At 44.8% G+C, this 23,347-nt stretch overlaps 1 protein-coding gene across 4 annotated transcripts; it reads left to right on the top strand.

Moving 5' to 3' along the window:
- The first annotated feature begins 1,910 nt into the window (after positions 1-1,910).
- On the top strand, positions 1,911-23,347 carry LOC124417609. Of its 4 annotated transcripts, none has more exons than XR_006932920.1 (4): positions 1,911-2,187; positions 8,223-8,401; positions 9,011-9,621; positions 10,991-11,429. XR_006932920.1 is itself a non-coding variant. In XM_046909197.1 (4 exons), the coding sequence occupies exons 2-4, from the start codon at positions 8,237-8,239 to the stop codon at positions 11,208-11,210; spliced, it is 540 nt and encodes a 179-aa protein (XP_046765153.1). In that variant the 5' UTR covers positions 1,911-2,187; positions 8,223-8,236; the 3' UTR covers positions 11,211-11,429. The 4 variants fall into 4 exon arrangements, 3 of the variants coding, with proteins under 3 accessions (XP_046765153.1, XP_046765155.1, XP_046765152.1); XM_046909197.1 differs by having other exon boundaries at positions 9,011-9,165; XM_046909199.1 differs by lacking the exons at positions 1,911-2,187; positions 10,991-11,429 and adding exons at positions 5,504-5,663; positions 23,225-23,347 and having other exon boundaries at positions 9,011-9,165.

Below are 23,347 nucleotides of genomic sequence, written 5' to 3'. Positions count from 1 at the left end.
GGTTCCAGGCAGGCCATCACATCACATGGAGGTCAGGGAAAGCCAGTGCAAAGCAATGGGTCCTCCTGGGTCTTTGGCTCCCCTTTACCCCTCCCCAAGAATATTTCCTTTTTTCTGCTATCTAGAGAAGTTGTGCCCAGAGAGGCTGTGGGTGCCCCATCCCCAGAGGTGCTCAAGGACAGGTTGGATGGACCCTGGGCATCCCAATCTGGTGGGTGGCAACCAGTCCATGGCAGGGGATTGGAGCTGGGTGATCTTTAAGGTCTTTTCCAACCTAAGCCATTCTATGATTCTATGAAAAAAAAACTTCCACTAAGAAAATGTGGGAAAACAAAGTAGTTAAGAAAACTGCTTGAAAAGGCAAAGACTAATAGAAGATGCCTGAATCCTAGCTTTAAAAGAATAATAATCATTTCCAACTTATTTTCTTCATCTGCAGACATTTGCTGAACTTGAGGAGGATTCAAAACAATTTTTTGTCCACCCAAAGCTGTGCGTCACACCAACAGCACCCCCTCATCCCAATACCAAGCTGACACTAGCTGCCTTTAGAGCCACTGAGAATGCAAAGTCTTCGTTATCATCCAGCCCTAATCCATAGATCAGGAGATTGGATCTGGTAGGGAAATTAACAGAGATCGAAGCATGTCCTGCTTTCCCCGCAGAGGCACTTATTGCTTTTGCAGTGAGCTGTGAAGGACTCTTGTTTACATTCCAGGGCCGTGGGTCACATTTGAGCACATCACCTCGCTCTTCTTTGACATCATTAAGCAAGAAGCTCTGCCTTCATTTGTCAGCTGAGCTCAATGCTGACATTTAACCCACGACTACAGTCTGTTCCCAGTTCCGACCAGCCTGGAGCTGGCTCTCAATGCTTGTGGCTTCCTTCAGGAAGCTACTGCCAGCTTGCCATTCCTTTCACTTCAATATTTGTTTTATTTACTTTATCTTTTGCCGACATTTCCTGGCTCTGTGGTCCATATGACTCAGAGATTTCCCGGACCCCAACTCTGCAGTGATGTCAGCTCCAAAGGCTGAAGTTAATAAATACCACACTCTCGTGATGCCAAACTGTAATGATGAGGGAGGCGGCACGCTGTTGTTTCATTATTTTTTATGGCCGGCACATTGAGTTTCCTCTAACTCCATACTTGGACCTGAGCTGCAGCCTACTATAAAGCTTCTATACCATTTTAATGACAAGAGGATAGAAAGTGAAACACCCTGCTTTATTTTGATCTTCTCAAGAGACAAGTGTGTATAAAGCTGTAAAAGACCTGCTGTAGACATAAGGCAAAAGTCCAGGGCTGCTTTGAAGTCGTGTGTCCCGAAGTCACCTTGGAGAGTGACTTCATCTCTATGAGACTTGTTGTGTTAAAAAAAAATAAAAAATAGTAGAGGTATTTAAGACATGCCTAGCATCTGCTGGCTCAGATAAATGTTAGCAACTGTATAAATACATCTGTTCTCCCTGCTTGATGTTGTATGTTCACCTTTATATTGAAGAAGGAGCTGAAGCCAGCAGTGATACAGCATGCTGGTATCAAAGCTGTTTGCAGTGGGTCTTGGAGCTTCGTGCTCAAGTCTTCTAAAATCCTCCATCCTTTTGCAGACAGCCATTTCTAATGAGGTAGACTTGAAGAGAAATCACAGCTTTTCCATTCCTTGTTAAGATTTTATTTTCTAATCTCTCCGCATAATTTTCATGGTATTTCCCTGAACTGTCAACATGGGGCCACCTGTAACTGCTTCACCATTTATTTGCCATACAAGGCAATCACCTGCCTGTGGCTGGCATAAATCCATGACGCAGTCATGAGCCCTGGGGACTTTCCCCTTGGCTCTCAGCATCACTCATGCTGCACCACAGGTACTTCCACCCATATAGAAGGTGAACTATGTGCTACAATGAGAAGAACACAGGAGCCTATCAAAAACACAAGCAAAGCAACGACCTTTGTGCCATTGCAGGAATCAACATGATTGCAGAGCAGTCTTGCTGCTGCAGGACTACACGAGGCTACAACAGGAGACTTTTAATTTGGTTTATCAGCAGGTCATATGAATTTCAGCAAAGTGTTCCAGTCTACCTCATCTTTTTTTTTTTTTTTTTTTTTTTCATTTTTAGAAAATAAATCAGACTTCATAACATAGGCAAGATGTTATGAGAAACGCCCCTGAGTTCTGGTAAGGATATTTGTTTTTTCAGCCTGTATTTCTTTTTCCCTCTTTTTTTTTTTTTTTTTTTCATTTTGGGAGTGTTTTTTAATCTTTTAATAACTCTGTCCAGAGTTATTTCTGCATGAAAATTACCACTCTGTCCATGAAAGACAGAAATAATGCTCTGACCAATGCAAAGGCCCACCATTTCATTATATTTATTCATGTTTAATAGAGGAGAACTGGGGATTGAGGGATTGAAGCAGGCAGGCTCAGGTGGAGAAGTCTTGTCCAGAAGCACTTCTTTAGTGCAGGCAGATGTAATCCTGGTCTCTGTACTGATCTTTCACAGCTCCCCTGCTTTATCCCCTCTTGTGCCTGGCATGGATAAGACCCCCTCAACACCAGTTGCTCACATGTCTCCATGAATTTCTGCACTGCCTCCTTCTTGAAGTATGATGCTTTATGCTGGGATCCAGTGTGGAAGAAACTGGATTCAAAACATCCAACACCTACATATAGAACTGTTCGTCTCCACTATCCGAGTAGTTCAGGCCAAGTTGAAGGCACAGATATAAACCACTTTCTCATCAACCTCATCCTTTCCCATATTTGTTCGTGTGTATGTCTAGATCTCATAGCCTCTATCTCGATTGTAAGGGGGATAGAAGTCTGAAGAAGTAGCTGATACATCTGAGCCTCCGGGCCTACCTAGTTTAAGGGCAATCAGAATCATAGGATCATCAAGGTGGGAAAAGACCTCTAAGATCATCCAGACCAACAGTCAATCCACTCCCACCATGCCCATTAAACCATATCCATCAGTGTCACATCTCCATGTTTCTTGAAAACTTCCGGGGATGTTCCAGTGCTCCAATGCAATGTTCTCACTGTGCTGTTACAATATTTCTCTCCCCTCATTTCAGGGATGGCACTGAACTGACTCTCATCCCACTCCTGTGCTCATCTCATGCACTTTGGTCTGGAACCAGAGAGAGCAAACTCAAGAGTCATATTAATTTGCACAAAACAACGTTAAAACAACTGCACTGTGGCCTTCTAGCCCAGTATTACAGTCAACAGTGGTGACATAAGGGAAAATATGACAAGATAAACATACAGTGGCTTTTTTCCTGAACACTCTCCCAGTGAATTTGTCTGAATAATATTCAGATCCCTCAAAGCAGTAGAACTGTGTCCATGGCATATTTAGAGGTGGAAAGTATGTCTCTTGCAGTAGGGAATATCCGTGGAGACGCACAACTTCACTTTTCATCCCTCCTGCTCTTGAGAAGCTGAGTCAAAGAGGCCATGCATGGAGTATCTCCAGGACCAGCAGTCTGCAGGGTCAGGTGTGAAGGTCCTGGAGAAGCAGGATAGAAAGCCTGGCAAGCTACAGCTCTGCCATTTTTGTAGTCAGCTTTGAGTTATATGGGGACATCTACTGAGAACATTACTGTCAAATAAACAAGATTTTGCTTGAGCTGCATGATCTGGAGTTAAATTAAAGCCACTGAAGCGTGAAAAGGGCAGGTTGAATCCAGCTGTGCTGGATAGGAATCTCTTTGCCTTTTCAAATCCAGTCACATCTGTGTTGTATCTTTTCACATGTCGATATTGGATTTTGTTGCTGGGTGTGCTGGTTATTGTAGTGTTTGGCTGCAAAAATCCCATGATGGAGGTTACATGGCTGCATATCCCAGAAAGCTTGAGCCTTTAAAGACAACCACATCACTTTGGAATTTAGTGTGAAAAGGGATCATGCATAGTATAACATGATCAAATCACTGTTCTTTAAACATTAAAACTGCAAGGAAAAAAAAAGACTTAAAATAACTGAAACTGTCCAGGCAATGGCAAGGTTTGGTTCAAAACCCATTGCAAGGGAAATGCGAACACTGCAAACTCACATAATTAATATATTTTATTCTGAGCTGCAACTCAAACACAGTGAAACAGATTTCACTCCACCTCACAGAAATAATCTTTCAGATGAACCATGTAGAAGAACAGCCAAGGATTCCACAGACATCAGAAAAGAATCACTTGGAGATTTTCCTAAGCCTGAAGTTTAGGCCAAGTCAAAGTCATGGAAGCAGAACCTGTTTTGGCAGTGATTTGGTCCATGGAGACTCATCAGTGTCTCCATGGGCACTTCCCTTTCTCTGGAACTAGAAACATCGCATACAAGTACCAAGAAAAACTTGCTGTTTCTCATCTTACTGTTGAGGTTGGAAGGCTTTTCTCCTCTGAGGATCAGGAACGAGTGCCACCCACAAGGCCATGTTGCTCTTTGATACCCACCATTAGCATTGCAGGGATTGTGGTTCCTATTTAGTTTATTCATGTGCTTTCTTTCTCACACGGGGTCTTCTTTTATGCTTTTACTTAGACAACAGCTTAAGGAATCCTTAATGGTCATGAATTCCATCTTTTTCTCAGTAATGAAAACTACTTATATTTTATTTCACCAGAGAATGAAAGTCTCAAGGACCCTCATATGTCCTCTGTCCAGGGGAAATGGTTCTGCCTATGGCATATCAGTCAAACCCACGTGGATGTCCAGGGCAACTCTTGCTCTTGCCACCTGTGTTTAAGCAACTGATTCTCACTCTTGGTGTCTCCTTTAGGGCAGGATGGATCTCTCTGTATGCACCATCGGCTCCATGGTTAGATTGATTACAAAGGGAATTTGGACAACCAGCACTAAAACCTGCACACAGGTGCTTGGTGTAGGCACCTTCTACTGGTGTGAACCAGAAGTAATTACAACCCACTCCTGCACCATGTTCCTTTGTATCCAGCAACCTGGAAAGGTAGAGCTAATAGAAACAGGACTCAACTGATCTCACATTAGCATAGAATAAAAACTTTCAACAAGTATGACCCATTAACCCTAATCTCATAATTACTCCAATATTGATCAGGAAGTGTGCACTAATTAGCAGGGCATTCAATCAGAAACACACTATGAGCTGAATTACCAGCTCCTCTTATCTGTCCTTTTTGAGGTTGGAAGTTATCATCTCCCTCTCCTTTTGGATGGAATTAGTGCACAATTACATGAGAAAATGAGTCTCATTTTTGTCTTGCACCAGTTGCTCGTCAGCTGCTTAGTGACAACACAGTCCCAGAAGCATTTACTTCACACAATGGTCTAAATGTCAGCCAAGGCAAGCCTAGCCTTGCTCTTTGTGGATGACACTAAACGAAAAGGAAAAGCTCATAGACTGATTTGTATTTTTGCTGTCTCCTTTTCTTACTCAAAATGGCCTGTAGCCACAGAAATAACTCAGGACAACCAGGCTGCAGGATCCATGTGGAATTCAAGTCTCACTTGCCTTCTCCAGTCTTTCCCTCTACTTTGCAGGGCTGGAAGTCCTAACGGCGCAATATTAGGTGGCTGATCTTTGAACTGGTCTCCCATTAAAAGTGAACTGGGGAAGAACATGGACTTCATCTGCCAACTTGACCACCTGATGGAGCTTTTTTGATGGCCTTGGGTAAGATGGGGGTGAATAGTTTTGCAAGGCCAGAATCTGCTCTACTCCCAGGGTTGTTCTCATCTAAATGAAAGGAGCTATTCGGAAAGAAAATCCTCCTACCTGAGTTCTGCTGGGCCCAAGGGAAAGGCAGGCCCATGAGAAGAGCATCCTCCTACCAATGTACAGGGTTCAAATAAGGTTTTTTGTAGCAGACACAACGTGCAGAAGGCTCACGTAAAGATCTCTTCTCACGTGTTGGTTATCTCCAAGGGAGGAGTTGCATCTCTGTCTGCTGTCATGAACTTTAGTCCCGTACTTCATAAAATGCAAGCAACTGGACCAATTCCAGAGCACCACGGGTTCAATGCGGAAGAGGAAATAATTTTGCACTTTGCAGCCAGTTACTTTTCATCTTAATCTGATAATTCATCGACCACAGAAGAGGCTGGGACTGAACAATCTGATTTGTACATGCAAGGTCTTCTGCCGTGCCCAAGGGGGACAGACAGAGGCAAATGGCTATTTAGATTCGCATCACCATTCCCACTGAAGCTTACATATTTCTAGTCTTGCAGTCTTATTTGCCTTTTGGTCAAGAGAACAAGAAGGATTTACTGCAAGCAGGGAGTGCCTTTCTTCTTTCCCTGTTTCTCTCTCCTAGGAATGTTACACTGTCTGTTTTACCATGAGGCATGGCATTTTACAGTCACCTCTCATATCGTCTCAGCTTCATAAAATCATAGAATCATTAAGATTGGAAAAGACCACTAAGAGCATCTAGTCTAATCATCAACCCACCACCACCATGCTCGCTAAGCCTCATCCCTCAGTGCCTCATCTATACTTTCCTTAAACACCTCCAGGGATGGCGACTCCACCACCTCCCTGGGCAGTCTGTGCCTTACCACTGAGAAGAAATTAATCCTCATATCCAACCTAGACCTCTCCTGGAACAACTTGAGACCATTGCCCTTTGTTCTTTCACTGTTACCTGGGAGAAGAGGCGAACCCCCACCTCACCACAACCTCCTTTCAGTGAGTGGTAGAGAGCTTCCTCACGAAGCACTCCACTCTCATAGTGCTTCCTACAGCACTCATTGTGCAGAACTAGTCTGGGACAGCAACTGGCACAGGGGTGACCCCGGTCTCACACAAATTAATACATATTGCAGAAATGCAGAAAATGTGTAACCTCTCTGCACCCACTGGAAAGGACCCTGTGGTGTCCCTTGCCACAAAAAGTTAACTTTTTCCCTTTTCATTAATGAATGTTGAAGCCAGAAGAAGTCTCTGTGTGATATGGGTGCACTTCATGGCTGAGAACATTCCTAAATTAGCATTTCAATAGTCTCTGAGCCCATGCTATAAGCTCCTTCCCAGGCAATGGGGACTGAACCTGTGCTCCACAACTGTGCGTCAGGACTGTGCACATTCATCTGCTCACTTGTCAAATGAAAAGTCAGTTTTGATTCTCATCTTACCTTATTTTTCCCATACAAAGAGATTAATTTGCTAAGAACAGTGCTTTTCTGCCTTGTCTCTTTGAGAACCTCTTGAAATTAAACTTCAGCCCTTTCATCCCTGGCTGACAGATAACCTGCTTGCTTCAAAACTCCGTTTTCAGTTCTTGTGAGCAACTTGTGACTGGAAATATTGACTGAGGCAGTTCAAAGTCCCCCCTCTAATTAGCAGCTTGCCCCGCAGCAAGGATCAAATTCCAGTGCTGTACACACATGGCGTGCAGCTCTGTTCTGCCCCGACCTTGAGATCTTGCTACTTCACATGCCTGGAAGGCAGAGTCTAAACTAGTAATAATGATATTCTTGCCTTTACACTCTCTTTCACCCAAGGACCTCAATGTGATTTAGAAATACTGGAAGGCTCTGGACAAGTTAAATATCACACCTCTCCCTGAACTGTTTTTATTCACATTTGTTTCAAGAGCCATGTTAGCATGCTCTAAACATCAATGACGAGTGAAAAACAAACTGAAAACTCTATGAGATGATTTTGCACTGTGCTTGTGACTCATTTTTCTTGCCCATTCTTTTGGTGCGATTTGTTATAAAGCTGCAAGAGGCCGCACCTTTGACTCTTAGATAAACAGAAATGAGAAGTCTCTTCTGCTTTGACACTACTCTGAAGCCACAATGAAAGATACTTGGAAAACTGAGTCAGAGTCATGGTCTTCAGGCTCACTTGTTACATTTATGGTTCTTCCGCACATCAATTCAGAACTGAAAAGAACCTGCAAAAAATATTAATAAAATAAAATAAAATAATAAAAATAAAAAAGGAAAAGAGAGAGAGAGAAAAAAAAAGAGGAAATAGCTGGAGCACAACTAATAGTAAAGGATGAAGAGAAGGTGTAGTAGTAGTGAAGTTGTGGTGGATGAGAATGGGTTGACTGTGGTTGGCAGCCCTGCCAATGACAGAGGGGTTGGAACTAGATGGTCTTTACGGTCTCTTCCAAAGTAAGCCATCCAATGACAGTGACTCTATGAATCTGTCCCTTCTCTCCACAAAGGAAATTTTAGCTGGTTTTAACTCATTGCTTGAAAATCCTTATCTTCTTAGGTCTGAAAATCACCATGTCTCTGGAAAGGAGAAGGCTGGAGCACCCCTCCTACGAAGAGAGGCTGACGGAGCTGGGCTTGCTCAGCCTGGAGAAGAGAAGGCTCCAGAGAGACCTCACTGTGTTCAGCCAGTACTTAAAGGGAGATTATAAACAGGAGGGGAATGAACTTTTAAAACAGGTATGTAGTGATAGGACAAGGGGGAATGGTTTTAAACTAAAAGAGGAGAGATTTAGATTAGATGTCAGGGGAAATTTTTTCACTAAGAGGGTGGTGAGGTGACAAAACAGGTTCCCTACAGAAGCTGTGAATGCCCCATCCTTGGAGTTGTTCAAGGCCAGGTTGGGTACGGCCCTGGTGGGGGGTAACTGTCCAGAGCAAGAGGTTGGAACTAGATTATCTTTGATGCCCCTTCCAACCCAACCCATTCAATGATTCTATGCTTCTATGAAGGCAGTCAGAAGCTGCAGTCTGACTAATTCAAACTGAGTTAAAGGGAAGCAACTTGGAGAAATGTCCTTAGGAAACCACTCATGGGTAGAGTCTACATGGTAGGCACTCTTAGTTCAGACTTGCAGACACATCAAGTGAACTTGATTCCTATGGTATTTTATGAAAAAAGTCTCGGTTGTACAGAAAGGTAGAGTGTATAACACATACAGTTTTAAAAATCTCCATTTCTACATGTTTAGAATAGGAGAAAGTTGACCAAGCATATTTTACCAGAGGTAGAATATTCCTTCTGCTCCTGCTGGTTGCCATAAGCCAAATACAAACTTGCTGTCACAGGCCCCTCCAAAGCACAACATTGATGCCAAGACCACAAATGGAAGCCACAAGGAGGAAAATGATAAGCATCTTTGCATTTCCTGGCACTCAGGCTGCCTCAGCAAGGAATTCATTCCCTGCCTGAACTGCTCAGCAATATGCACACCGTTTTACATGTGAGTAATGTGAGCCATTTTGATGCTCAAGTGTCCTGGCCAAAGTCTTGGAGGAGTCGTGGCCACAGATGCATAAACAGAGCTTGTATGTCTTGTCTCTAAATCATGCTGACTAAGCACTATGAGAAGTTTCTTGTCCCTCATCAGCTCAGGTAGATTCCTTTGTGCTAAATCACTAGTAGTAAAAAGTAAAAAACAATTAGAATAATTAACTCCTACATAACCATGTCATGATGCACTTTGCAAAGATCTCCAAGAATCCCTTATCGCTGTTTTGCATCTGGCTCAGCTGAAGCACTGGAAAGTGAAATCATTCAGCCCCAGGCCTGTCCTTTTCAGTCCTAGGTGTGTCTGAGTTCAGAGGCACTCTAAGGTCACCATGAACTCTTGGATCTCAGCTCTCTGCTGTCCAAGGTGCAGGACTGTCCTTAGGCAACACCAGGACACCAAAAACGGGTGAGTTGTATCACATACCTACAAGCCACCCTAGGAAGGCTTCATAATCTTATTATTTATACCGAATGGTCAATGGAACTGTTCTTCAGTAGAAAGAGACAGTGTTTTGAGTGGAGTTTCATTTCTGCACAAACCACGCTGCATTTTTAGTTCTTTTCCTTTTTCCTGTTTTGTTTTGGGGGAGGACACTTCAGATTTACCCAACCATCTGCAGCAGAAAGCTGATGTCTGGTAACACCAGTGGGAGCTGAACAGAAGCATTTCTGTTGCATTTATGCCGGGCTGTGTTCTGACCCTTCGTTTATGGAAACCTCTTAATTAATATTAATCTGCCACTTTCATTACAATACTGAAACATGTTGATCACATCCTTATCAGAAGAACATGCAAAAGTTCCTGAGGTTGTATTTAACTCACAGACCACCAGTGCTCCTCTGTGCCTGTTGGTGGCAAAAATTTTAATGAGCTCAATCTCCAGTTTTTACATTCTCCTACCAAATCTCCTTTTCTTCAAGATTCAAAATTCCTCAAAAACTAATTGCCTCTATTTTCCACTTTACAGAGGGTCTGACAGCATATCATATATGGTCTAGTGTTAGATATGGAGGTTGGCAGCCCTGCCTGTGGCAGGGGGGTTGGAGTTTGATGATCCCTTGAGGTCCCTTCCAACCCAAGCCATTCTATGATTCTATGATATCAGACCTTGGTGGAGGCTAAGTTTGGTGTAAGAACATGCTGAGATCTCTTCTAGATTTCTCAATCAAAAATGTTATCTGAAGTCAAAGCCACCTGTAGGATTCTGTGTCCTGCTCAAGGAACAGGAGAGATTCAAAGTTGAAAGTACACAATGCAACAAAAGCATGACTTGGAGCCATCCCACAGCCCCTCTCATTAACTAAAAATGATCTCAGCTCCTAACAGTGGTTTGACTACCCATAAAAATTAGATGAAACAAATGTGCCTTAGCTTCTTGGACATTGGCTAACGCAGGAGCAAAAAATATTGTTGAAATAAGTTTGGTTATTTATACTTCTTGAATACATGGTACTTCCTCAACAAGAGCAAGTTCTTCTTCAAGGAAGCTGAGCATAGGGATTTTACCTCTAATCACATCAGAGACAGTCCAGGAGATATCCAAGTCCTGCTCATTTCCTTTATGTTGTAAGACTTCTATTGCCCTGCAGTACATATACAGACAATGCTTCCACATTCATGGTTCACCTTCCCCCTTGCCTACAAGTGGACTGCTAGGGATGAAAGGTGCTGAAGCTTCTGCACTGCTCTTTGGATTCATCTACAGAAGAGGCAAAGTTGAATTGATTTGACTGGGCACCTGCAATTTATAAAGTTAATAACCTGCTTCTTGCAGAGAGAAATGGGACTGGAGGAGGAACGTAGCCCACAGAGTGCTTCAGTATGATGCCATCCCCCAACTGAGCTGTTTCTGCATCTGGCCATCAAAGCTCTTGTCGTGTGGACGAAATCTTGAGACACATTCAAGACGATTTACTATTCTGCTCTACAAATTGGATATTTACAGGCCTGGATTGAACATCTATATTCCTCTACCCAGAAGTAGCACATATTGACCCAATTTCTGTGCTTAATAGTATGCTGTAAATCCAGACCAACTTCACATATTTCAGCAGATTTACTTCAAGGTGACTGAGATTAGAACATGACGTAGAGAAATATGTTGCTTCAGCCACAACTATCTTTTCACTTGTTGGTTTAACACCCCTGTGCTGCTTAATTAGGGGAATGCTTCAGATCTGATCTTAAACAAACCAATAAACCCAAAGCAATAACCACCTTATCTACTTCACTCCGACCTTCGCTGAAAGGCCTCCTCAGCCTTCACCTCATAATTTTATGCTGACTGTGGGGAACATCCTAGAGCCAGAAGGAGATCAGAGAGGACAGTACCATATCTCCCAGTTACTACCTTTGTCCAGGCTTTTGCTCATTGCACTCCTCGAGTTACTTGCTTTTTCTTGCCTTTTATATGATTTTGAAAGGCAAACAGCAACACGTTTTGTTTCCAGACACTAACATACTTTAAAGTTTGCACTCAACCCGTAGGATTTGCAGGGCAACAGTCGTCATCACTGTCGCCATCGTCAAAGTGTCCTGGAAACCCATTCCTGTAGAGACGGCAAGGCAGAAAGGGTTCAGCATGGCAGTAGATGGCGCTGAAGACCTTGGAGCACACCAAGGAGCCTTGGATGACCCACACACCTTCCGAGGCCTCTCAAGGAGCCTTTTCCCCCTCTGTTCCTTTGCTTTCCGAAAGAGCAACCACCACACAGGGACGCGAGAAGACCTTCCCAATGAAATTTGGGCCACTGGGGCTCAGTGCAGAGCAGGCTAATCTTAGAGAAACTCTTAGTAGATGGGGGATCACACACTGTGGATGAGAGTTACTGGCTCTAACAGGGAGCGTGAAAATGGCAGCAAACCATGCACCATGGAACAGCCCTCTTTCTGGGTAGGTGTAGTGCCTTCTCCAACACTTTGCTACTCCCTCATTTGCAGAGTTCAGCATGGTTGCAGAGAGCTGATGGCCTTCTTTCTCTGATTGCAATAATCTCCCCAGACGCAATTACATTTATAGCTTCACAGGTGTGTCTGCAATTACAGAAGTGCTGCAAGTCAGCTCCAAGCCACTGTCTGTCACTGTTACCACGAGACTGCTGGGAACATGTGACTACCTGTACCGTGAGATTTCAGGTCATCTGAACCTTCATTCTTTCTCTTATCTGATAGAACATGTCGTATCTTATGTGTAGCTCAATGAATCTGAAAAAATATTACCTTGACCTCCCTGACTTCCTTGTCTGTTCTTCCTGGTTTCAGGGGAAAAGTAGAAGAAAATAATTCCTTGGTCTTTTATGGAGCAAAGGATGTACATACGTTATATCCAGTAGAATGCTATACTTTATGGTGCACTGGCTTTGGGATTACATTGGTTTCCTAGGTGGGAAATGCAGATTTGTGTCATTCCAGTGATGGGTAGTTCTGACACTCTCCAGAGTTGCCTGACCCCAGCTACCTATCCAGTCAATGGAGTTGATGGTGTCAGTGGTAAAAGGATGTTCATATCACCTCCATCTAAAGTAGAGATCACATCTACTGCTTTCACAGCAAGCCAGGCATCACCCACCTTTCTCTTACACTGCAATGGGGGCACTGAAGCATGTTGCAGGATCTGCAGTGGGAAATCTCAACTAAGGTTTGTGTCTTCTTAGTAAATTGCTGTCATAAAAACTATACAAGCATCGATAAGGATAAAACATCTCCTTAATTATCTGTGGATATAAGAGGCAGATAGACTTTTGCCAGAACAAAATATTCAGCCTTTGTTTAGTGCCTCTTTAGTTATCAGTTCCAATTCCCTTCCTAAGTCTCACAGGGCAATGGAGAATCACCCCAAGGGTCACTTCTGGTTAAAACCCTGGCTCCAAAAAAATACTCTGGTTGCGTGAGAACTCTCCTCTGTTTTACATCCTTGAGGACATTAAAAAAACCATTTCCCTTGGGGCCCATTCCCTGACCTCTGGCATTGTTATTCATCCTATGACAGTTCTTCATGAATTAGTAGCTTATTGGGTAGTAATGGTGATAGGAGGACAGTTGGACTAGATGATCTTGTAGGTCCTTTCCAACCTTGTGATTTTAGACAGGCAATTCAGTTACTCAGTGAACACTGTTTTCTAATCACCACTGTCAACATTTCAAACTAATTTGCCCCACTAACATTTTCCCCAGTTTCCATCAAGCTGGGACAGACCCAAAGGTGGCTATCATGTGTCACGTGTGCTCACCATCAAGGAAAGCTTTTCTCCCAGGTGCCACACCTCCACATTTTCCCAGTGGCTTAATTCAGTCTGTCTATGGATGAAGTGACCGTAGAGTCCATCAGAAACTTTTCCTTTTGAGTCACACGAGGACGTGGTTTTTTTCTGGGTAGCTACATCAGGATGATCAGGACATCAATCACGGTATCATTAAGGTTGGAAAAGACCACTAAGCTCATCCAGTCCATGGACCATCAACCCATCCCCAACATGCCCATTAACTACGTCCCTCAGTGCCACATCTGCCCTTTTCTTGAAAGACCCCCAGGAATGGTGACTCCCCCACCTCTCTGAGCATCCTGTTGTAAAATCAGCGCACACACCAGATTCATACTGACTCAGCCAAATAAACCCAGCATACGGTTTTTAATTAAATTGTTCTACTGATGTTTACTCTGACAGAGACATCCAATGCAGCGTGCTAAGTCTACTCCATTTTCATGTAAGAGCGTACTGATATTATATCCATCTCCATATAGGCATGTTTGTAATGATACAGGTTGAGAAAAGATGTAGATGTGTGCATCATGTGCCATTTATTCACTTCTGCAAATATCAGATTCGTGCACTGCTAATGCCAAGGCATCCAGGCTATCAAATCCAGCATTGTGTATTCGTACGTAGGTGAACGTGGGTGGACAGAAATACGTATATGCATAAATGCATATGCATACATACGCACACATATACATATGTAAAAACCTGTGAGTGCGTGAGGATAAATGAGTGATCCAGACGAGCAGTTAGGTGGAAGTTCAGCTATCCAAGAAGAAACATTCTTGTGCATCTGGACACCAAATTGCTAGATATCCCAACGCGTTCATAACAACCTCACAGGCAGGAACTCCTTCCTGCCCTGCCTCAGCAGACAAAACTGTGCCCAGCTTCTTTGCAAAGGAAGGTGTCTGGCATGCTGCATGAATGTGAGCGTGTCCATGAGACAAAGAGAAACAAATATTTGAATGCTGAGTAGCGATGAACAAATAGTTGCCAGTGTTTATCCCACACCCCAGGGTGGGGCTGGCACTCAGGCTGATCAGGTGAGCCTTTCTCTTGTTTATTTTTGCAGTGGTGGTGTTTTTTTCTCCACCTTTGCCAGCCTTCCGGTGGGGTTTGGTGGGGGAGGGAGGGTCAGAAGTGCTCTGTGACCATTGAGGGTGCTGGGGATGAGCTGATCAGGGAGAATTAACGAGCAGTGTGGGGAACGGGGTGGCATCTCTCTAAATACAGTGAGTCAAACTCACCTCTGGGGAAGGGAGAATACAACCCCAAGCAGAGAAGAGGCGTTGATGAGGTACCGTATGTGCGCTCAGTCACATCCACTGCTGTTTACTCAAGCTGGAAGGATGGGAGCAGAAGGAAAACCTGATTTAGGTCACATCAGCTTTTCTCATTCCTAGAGCCAAAACATCCCTTGGGCAAGAGAAGGAGGATGAGCTGGTGCATTGCGTGGCGGATGAGATAGGACTCGATGCACAGTCCTGGACGATGCCATTTCTCCCAGCTCCAAGCAGAGGGTGGTTTCTGCATCTCTAAACATTTCTATTTTATTTTTTTTGTGGATCTCATAGTAGGCTGTTTTGGCTTACCTGACACCTCATTTCCATAATCGTGCTGCTTTGCGTAACTGGGAACACTTGTTCTCACCATGGGTAAAGCAAGCATTAGCTGGCATGGATCTCAGCAGATTATGCACCTCAAGGATGAGCACAGTTTGGTTCCCCATCTCCCTTCTCAGTGTACAGCTTCTGGGCTCTGCACAAAACCCTCTTGGACATTGAAACTTGTAACCAAGCAATGAGAGCGTTATCCAATATCTAACTGGCCATCAATTAAATGTCAATTTTGCCTAAGCCACACTGCGTGCACCAATTACTGGAAATGACTCTGCGACACGTGGTTTTGTGCTCACAGCTCTGCTCTGCTCTTTCGTTTTGAGCAGCTGTGCTGTTCCCAGCAACCGGGCAAAGATGCAAGTCTCAGTCACTTCTTCCACTCACTGCACGTGAGCGAACTGCATTTACTGGAAGGGAGCTGTGACTACCCACAGCTTAAATACTGATGCATGCAAAGCCTCCAGACTTTCTTAAGTAAGGGAGAAGTCAACCCCAGATGTTTTCTACAGGCTTCACTCTAAACGGCTAGGTGAAATTCACTTGAAGTCAAACACGTGGTCAAGAAGTTAAGGATGGGATAAATGCCCAGTTATCCTTGTGTTTTGAGGTTCCATCATCTGCCTAACTAGATGACATGAATTCTGCAGTCATGTGCTTCCTGGAGATCATGAAATGAAAGATGTGACTGGGGTGAGGTGACAGTACTTCTGCCCAGAGTGATGGTGACAGAGGTTGATGAATGACATGGGATCACTGCTTGGTCAAGATTATTTCATGTTCAGGACTGCATAAATTGCATTATCAGTTTATAACCTGGACCATAGGTGAGGAAGAGGGATGCTGGAAGGCAGGGATGATGTTTTCACTTTGGGTCTCCTTTGGGAGATGCCTTGGGGATGTCTGAAAGCGGAACGTTCATCAGCCATGGAGGTGGGTACAGTGACTCTTGCTAGAGGCTACAACAGGAATTTATCTCCAAGGTAAGGAGCTGTGAAATGTGCCTGGGATCCTGGAGATAAGAAATGAGACAAGTTGCCAGATCTTCTTTCAGACCTGTCCTGGATGGAAAGAAACCACCTAAAGGCTTTGGGCTCCAGCAGAGCTATAATGAATCCGTTGTGCAGCCTGCATCCCTCTCTGACCACCCAAGATGCTCAGATGAGCGTTAGATGTGCCACTCCCAGACATAATAGTAATAGAAATAGATGCAATGTTAATAGTAACTACAACAATAATAGTAATAATAGCAATAGTAAAATGAATGAATGAATGAATGAATGAATGAATGAATGAATGAATGAATGAATGAATGAGGGGCAGCACTCCTTGCCCACCTTCCTGCCTAACCAGAGCTGGTGGGCTGGTGGGGTAAAACCATCTTCTCTCTCTGACTTAAAAGGCCAAGAAATGGTGGTTCCCCATTCCCTACACCTCTCACCCTCCACATGCAGTTGGGACACAGCTGTTGAGACTGAGTTTTGCTCTGAGTGTTGGGACTTTCCCAGGGCTATGTGTGGTATGATCATGATGTGAATCACACCCTGCTCTATTCCTTACCCAGTGGCTCCCAGTCTCCTCCAGTCCAACTGCCATAGTGGTTGAGCAGCCCTGCTGGTTTGCCAGTATAAACACAGTGTAGCACATTCCTGCAGGAAACTTCAATTTTTGACTAAGCAATATTTTCAAACAGAAAGAAGCTCACCTGGAAGAACCCTTCCTGGCTTTCCTTGCTCTTCCAGCCCTGTTTAAAAGGAGCTGACTTCTCTGAGCAGTCACATGCCCTGCTACACTCCATTCCTGCCCAAGTGAGCTCCTACAAACAGCACGACTACAGATAATCCCAGCCAGCATGAGAAACAAGCTCCTTGACAGCTTTATTTACTGCAGGCATGACCAGTCCAATATGATTTCATTCACTCTTTATGCGTATTTGCTTTGGTTCTTTGGTTAATTACTTGAAAGCAGATACTACTGGATTTCCACCCTGGAATAGAACTATTTTACAACGAATGCCCCAGTGCTGTGCTTTGTCTCACCCCGCCGCAAGCAGAGGTGATGATAACTGAGAGTGGCTGAGGAGCAGCTAATGGGATGCAAAGCATATCTGATCCAACAGAGGAGACAAGGCCTGGTTCTGCAGTCTCTCTTAGCCCTTAGTTTCCTTTGGTACATTCATTCCTAAACCCTTGCAGCTGTTGTTTATTCCTACAGAGATATCTTGACCTCCGGCATTTGTGTACTGGAGGGTACAAATGGATTTTGAGCAAGCATGGGCTCCCCACACAGCACCCTCCCACAAAACTGGATTCAGACCACTTGGAACAATGGGTCCTCCAGGTGTTTATCTAAAATCACCCATTCAAAACAATGGAGGGATGTAACAGCTTCTTCTGGATATTTCATCCAATGTTTGCACATGGGCCAACACAGCCCCTTTTGAAGTAGATGGCCAATTTGCTTGTGACCATTAGCACTTTAAATACTGACTTCCTGAGCAGTTTTTAATTATTAGTTATTGCTTCCATTTCTTTTGGTGATGACTGATTCATAACCTGTGAGAGTTGCACTGACATGAGAACTCCTATTATCATACAGTTGAGGAATGACCTGGACAATGTGACTGTGTGGGGTCCAACCTGCTCCTGGCAAACATCTGCAAAAACCCAAAAGCCAACCCAGGAAGCCCAATCCTCCCTCTCAGAATGGCACAGAAACCCATTTGCACAACCCAGAGGGAAGTATTATGCAATGCACTGCTTGTGCAGCCACTGGGAAGTACCAGAGGGCTTCAGATTCCCAGGTTGCGTGTATGCAGAAAGCAAAGAAATCCTCCCAAAGAAGCTGAAAAACTCACATTACAAGCTCAGAGCTATTGCAATAGCACTCATCCACCAAACCCCACGTGCATGCTGTCTCCCAGTGGCAGGCGTGCAATCGCCTGGCTTAGCTTAACCCTCCCATCGCTGCTGAATCAGCCTCTTCACAGGCAAATCAGCTTCACAGCCATGACACAGAGCCTTCCAGGCTGTCTGACATCTTCACAGCCCCTAATCGCTGTGTCCTGTCCTTGCCAGCCCTCAGAGCAGTCATGCAAGGAGCAGCAGCTTTGCAAGGAGACAGCTCTGGGGGAAAGCAGCCGTTTGCAGACATGCTCAGATCAGCTTAGCAGATAGGAAGGTAATTAATACCTTCACTGAAACCACTACACACACACAGGTGGGCTTTCTGTTTGAGCTTACCCTCCCAACCCTTTCAGCCTGTCTGGGTCACTGGTGGCCCTCTGTCTCTCATGGTTTCCGAGAGCATTTCAAGGGAAGATAGTGAGATGCCAAAGACATCCCTCTGAATCCTATCTGCATTCCTGAGCTCATAGCTGCTTTCTGCCCAGTCTCCCAGGAGGGGCCTGGAGGTGACCTGTTGTGTGGGCAAGGTGTGTGCCCATCCCTCAGATAAGGGCAATAAACCCTAATTTCCTCTTCCTTGAGTGATGAAGAGCAGTCCCCCATTCTCTCATTAGTGGTGCTTTATCCCCATAAGTTTATCTTGCATATTGTTTTCCAACAGAACAATGTTTTGCCAAAAATAGGCCAACAGTTTGGTCCCAATGCCATAGAATCATAGAATGTCTTGGTTTGGAGAGGACTGCAAAGACCACCTTGTTCCAACCCTCCTTCTGCAGGCAGGGTTGCCAACAGCTAAACACCACCAGATCAGGCTGCCCAGCGCCCCATCCAACCCAGCCTTGAACATCTCCAGGGATGGGGAATCCACAGCCACTCTGGGAAGCCTATTCCAGTGCCTCTCCACCCTCTGAGGAAAAAAAAAAAAAAATTCAATCTAATATCTAACCTAAATCTCCCCTCTTTTGGTTTAAAGTCATTCCTCGTGGTTAAAACCATTCCCCACTCTACCATGTTCAGTTCTATGGATGGGGGACGACCGGAGTTGTTCTGCCCGGATTCCAGCTCAGTGCAGCTGAGTGAGGGATGCTGGATGCTACAGAGGGATCTCCTTAGGACGTCCCACCCTGCCACTCTGCCACCCTGCCAGGGGACAAGGATGTGTCCATTCATGACATGGAAACGAGCTCTGGGATTTTTGAAAGATGTTGGTTTCCGTCCCATTTGGACGGGAAGATATTTTTATTTTTATTTACATTTGAAAGAGAAAACCTCTGGTGAACCAAAAGCCTTGGTGTTCAGCCAACTTCAACCATAAGTCTTGCAAAGCCTTTATTACAGCCCTCCTGATTTAATTCACTTATTTTTTGTTTTCCACTCCCATCTCTCTCCAGTGTTTGCTGATTCTCACAAATGTTTCTATGAAGTGTGTGCAGACCTACTTTTCTCACCTCCGTGCAACAGATTTAGTCAGGGGAAAATATGCCAGAAGCAGCAGCTTAGAATTAGCCTCTGTGCAATGCCCGTGCTCAGGAATACTCACTGAAAGCCTGCATGCTGGTTTAGCAAGTCTGGGAAGGCATCCTAGTCATTATTACAAATTAATTACAGTGAATATTGGTGCGTTATTATTTTATTATGCCTTATTTATACAGCAGCCAGTCCCTGCTGGGTAATTTATAGCCAAATAAGAAAATAACTTCTGTAAGTAGCTTTTAAAAGGAGAGCTGGAGTCTGTCTGATCTGTTTATCCACACCTATGGGGTCTGTTACAGTACAAGAATGCCAGAGTGGGTCAATAAACAAGGTATTTGTAGTTTATTAAAGGATACAAACAGGGCCTTGGGGTGCTGTTTGAGGAAGATAAGCTTGGGGGGTGCCTACACACCATGTCAAGACTGCAGAGCAAGAAGTGCTCCAAATACTTAGCAGATGCTAAAGGAACAGGGCAATTAAAAAGAGCGAGGACGTGTGGCAGGAGAGCACGTCTACCTCTTGTCACAGCTGAATCAAGGCTGGGAAGAAGGAAGAGTGAGTGAGTCAGGATGCCTGGCTGGTAGGGTGGCATCACCCACTGGTGACATTAATCCTGTCCGGAAGGTGAAGGAGCAGCCCCAAAACATCCAGAGTAAGTCACAGTCCCTGCAGCATCACCAGAGGGAGAGACTGGGAGGAAATCAGCTATTAGCATTTGTACCACTACCTTGAAAACTGGGTTGTTGGTGTGATGTGCCTGCAGAGTCATCCTGGAGGACAGTGTGCTTGCAGGTGATCAGAGAGCCATATGTGAAATTTTCCCCCTCTGTTCTTCCACTGGTGCCTGGAGTGATGGGTGGGTAGAGAAGGGCCAAGAATCAGAGAAATGCTTGGTGACGTTTGTTTCTCCATGCTGCCATATCATGGGACTCGCTGCTCCCAAGGGAAGACATCAGTATTTTTAGGTGCTTCTCAACCAATACAACCCCTGCCAGCCAGCCAGCCTTCTCTACAAGAAACAGCAGCTCTGCCCACAGGTTGGCATCCAGCTTTGGTGAAAGCATCCAATGCAGTGCAGTGCTCTCCAGTCTGGTTTGGATGACATTTATCAAAATGCTGGGTTTTCATTCTGTTGATGCTGAGTCAGTTGTTTTGGTGGATAAAGGCAGCAAAAGACAAGATCCAGCTCTGGAAATACCTCCTCATAATGACCAAAATCACAGCTTAATTGTGGGGTTTGAGCTGCAGCTAGAAATATCTGGATTTGGGGCTGTGCTGGTTCTCAAGCCACCCTCCACAATGGTAATTAGTTGTTAGGTCTTAATTACTGCTTCTCTTCATAGCTCCAGTTCAGCTGTGCTTTTTGGTCACAACCTCTGCTGCCATCCACTTTTGCACCAGGCCAAAATTTTGCCAACTTGGATTTGAGTGCAAAGACTGATAAAATATCTGTTGCAGCAGTAGATATCCAATAGCATCTGACATGGGGTGTGGATGCAGTACAAAAGTCTGTGCCTTGTACTAGAGAAATAAGTCATTCACAATGCCTATACGATCTTGAACCTTAGCTCATCACAACCCCTTCAGGTCATGCTAGCTGAGGAACATGTGTCAAGCCTCCTTAGATCAGACAAGAATGATCTCACTTTGCCAACAGGTTGGCTGGCCAGCTGCATCAGTTGTGTTTGGTTTGCCTTGCCATCAAGGTCACCACACTCAGCATCCCACTGGGCGTGCTCTTATCATGTTACAAATTGGTTCTTCCATAGGATCATGGAAGAAAACATTCAAGAAGACCTCTCAAGGCATTTAGCCCATTGTTGGTTGGTTTCGGTCATCAAGGGGTGGTGATAGCTCATGAGGGGAGAAGCTACCAGCAGATCTGGCACCACTCTATGCCAGTGACTGATTTTTTGGTATTCTGTCGCTGCATGGATACCAACAGCTGTGGGTGAGGGTGGTTTCCCCATGTACTGTGTGGGACCACCCAAACCAGAAATCCATCCCCCAGAGTTGAGGAGCAACTGGATTATTTCCAACTGGGAGTCAATCAATTCTTGATTAGACAGTGAAAATCAGATGTAACCAAAAAAAAACGCCTCCTTTTATCCACGAGCTGTGGTTTTGGGTCTACACATTCCCATAGGGCAATACTGCAGTCCTGAGACAAACCTATCCCTTATTTTTTTTTTTAATACAACACATTCAGAACACCATTCCCTTTTTTGGTGAGGGAGGGTTGGGTTCCTGTTTCTCAAAAAGGACAATGCTTCTGATAATGCTGGATTATTAGGAAAGCTCTAAAATGACCCATTCACCTCCAAAAAAGAGTGCAGCAGGGCACCTCCAAGGAAGGGTCCAAACAGAAGCCAGCTTTGTGGCCACAGGCACCGAAGAAGAGTTTCAGGGTGATATCAGTCATTTCAGTATCACTCTTACCACTGTTACTCTCTTTAGACAATGCAATTTCCTCTAGCACTGCTGACAACCAGATTCAGTTTTGATTCTCTTTTGCTAACCCTTTTTTTTTTTTTTTTTTGACCTCAAGAAGGGAAAAGCACATGCCTGGGGAAATAACACAATCCAATTTCTCCCTGTGACCCCACCATCTGAAAAAATATATATTTAAAAATGTTCATGTATTTACTCGGGATGTTGCAAGGGGCTGTCACAAAGCATCTGTCACTGGAAGGCCAGAAGGGTTTCCGAGGATCTCTGCTGTCTTCTTCCATGGGGTGGGATGTGGAGCTGGGAGGATGCTCTGCAGCTGCCAGGAGAGTGCTGTGCAAAATGAGGTTTCTCCAGCCATACTGAGGGGCTTGGGAGCACCTGGGAAGGGTGGCTTCTGCTGGTGGCACAGCTGGTGGCTGTTCCCTGCTTTCTCTTCTGGATATGTCCTTTTCTTACCCAACATTTAAATTCCAAGAGGTTTTTTTTAAAAATACCCTATGTCTGTGGGATCCACGGGTTGAGCAGAGCTTCAGCATTGTTGGTTCTCCCATATGTTACCAGAAGGACATGGGCTGGAACAAAGCCATGGGATAAATGGCTGGGAGACCCTTTGATGGGCACTAATTGTAGGGCAGATAGAATAAGCCCTTCACTTTGCTGTACCTCCTTCTATCTGACCATCTTCCCCAAGTGGGGTTACCACCAGGCACTGCCAATCCTGCAGGAAAGGGAGGCAGCAGGGATTGCTTTTCTCCTGTCCTTTGGGGCTTCCTATTTAAGTTTAGGTCCCAAGCGGTAGAAGAAGCTACTCCACGAGAGTCACAACCGAAGGGTTTTACCAGGGAACCCCGAACCTACCCTAAGCCCAGCTGCCCCTGGGCATTCAAGGATGTGGGAGATCAAGAAGAGAAGCCTGGTATTGCCGCCATCCCATCCCATCGCATCCCATCCCATTGCATCCCATTGCATCCCATCTCATTGCATCCGATCGCATCCCATCGCATCCCATCCCATCGCATCGCATCCCATCCCATCCCATTGCATCCCATCCCATCCCATCCCATTGCATCCCATCCTAGTTCTCCCCATGCCATGCCATGTCATCCCATCCCATTCCAACTTATCTCATCCCACCCTACCCAATCTCATTGTAGAAAAAGCGCACACCTGCATTTAGACACCTGGAGCTGTTGCAAACCAAGATAATCCCCATTAAAACCCTCAAGCAGCAAGCAGTTCCCTTGTAAAGCAACACCCAACCCTGCAAAATACCCACTCCTTTGTATTCTTTATTTTTTTGCAGGGTAAAATGGAAACAAACCCCGCAGCTTCTACGGTGCAGTGGCAGACACTCCCCAGGCACAGGCAGGTGGATGGGTGCTGGCTGCACTTGATACAGCACGCTGCATTGTAAAGGTTTGCCCAC

This window comes from Gallus gallus, chromosome 1, assembly GCF_016699485.2.
Source record: "Gallus gallus isolate bGalGal1 chromosome 1, bGalGal1.mat.broiler.GRCg7b, whole genome shotgun sequence".
Taxonomy (NCBI): domain Eukaryota; kingdom Metazoa; phylum Chordata; class Aves; order Galliformes; family Phasianidae; genus Gallus; species Gallus gallus.
This window is presented reverse-complemented; position numbering and strand designations above follow the sequence as displayed.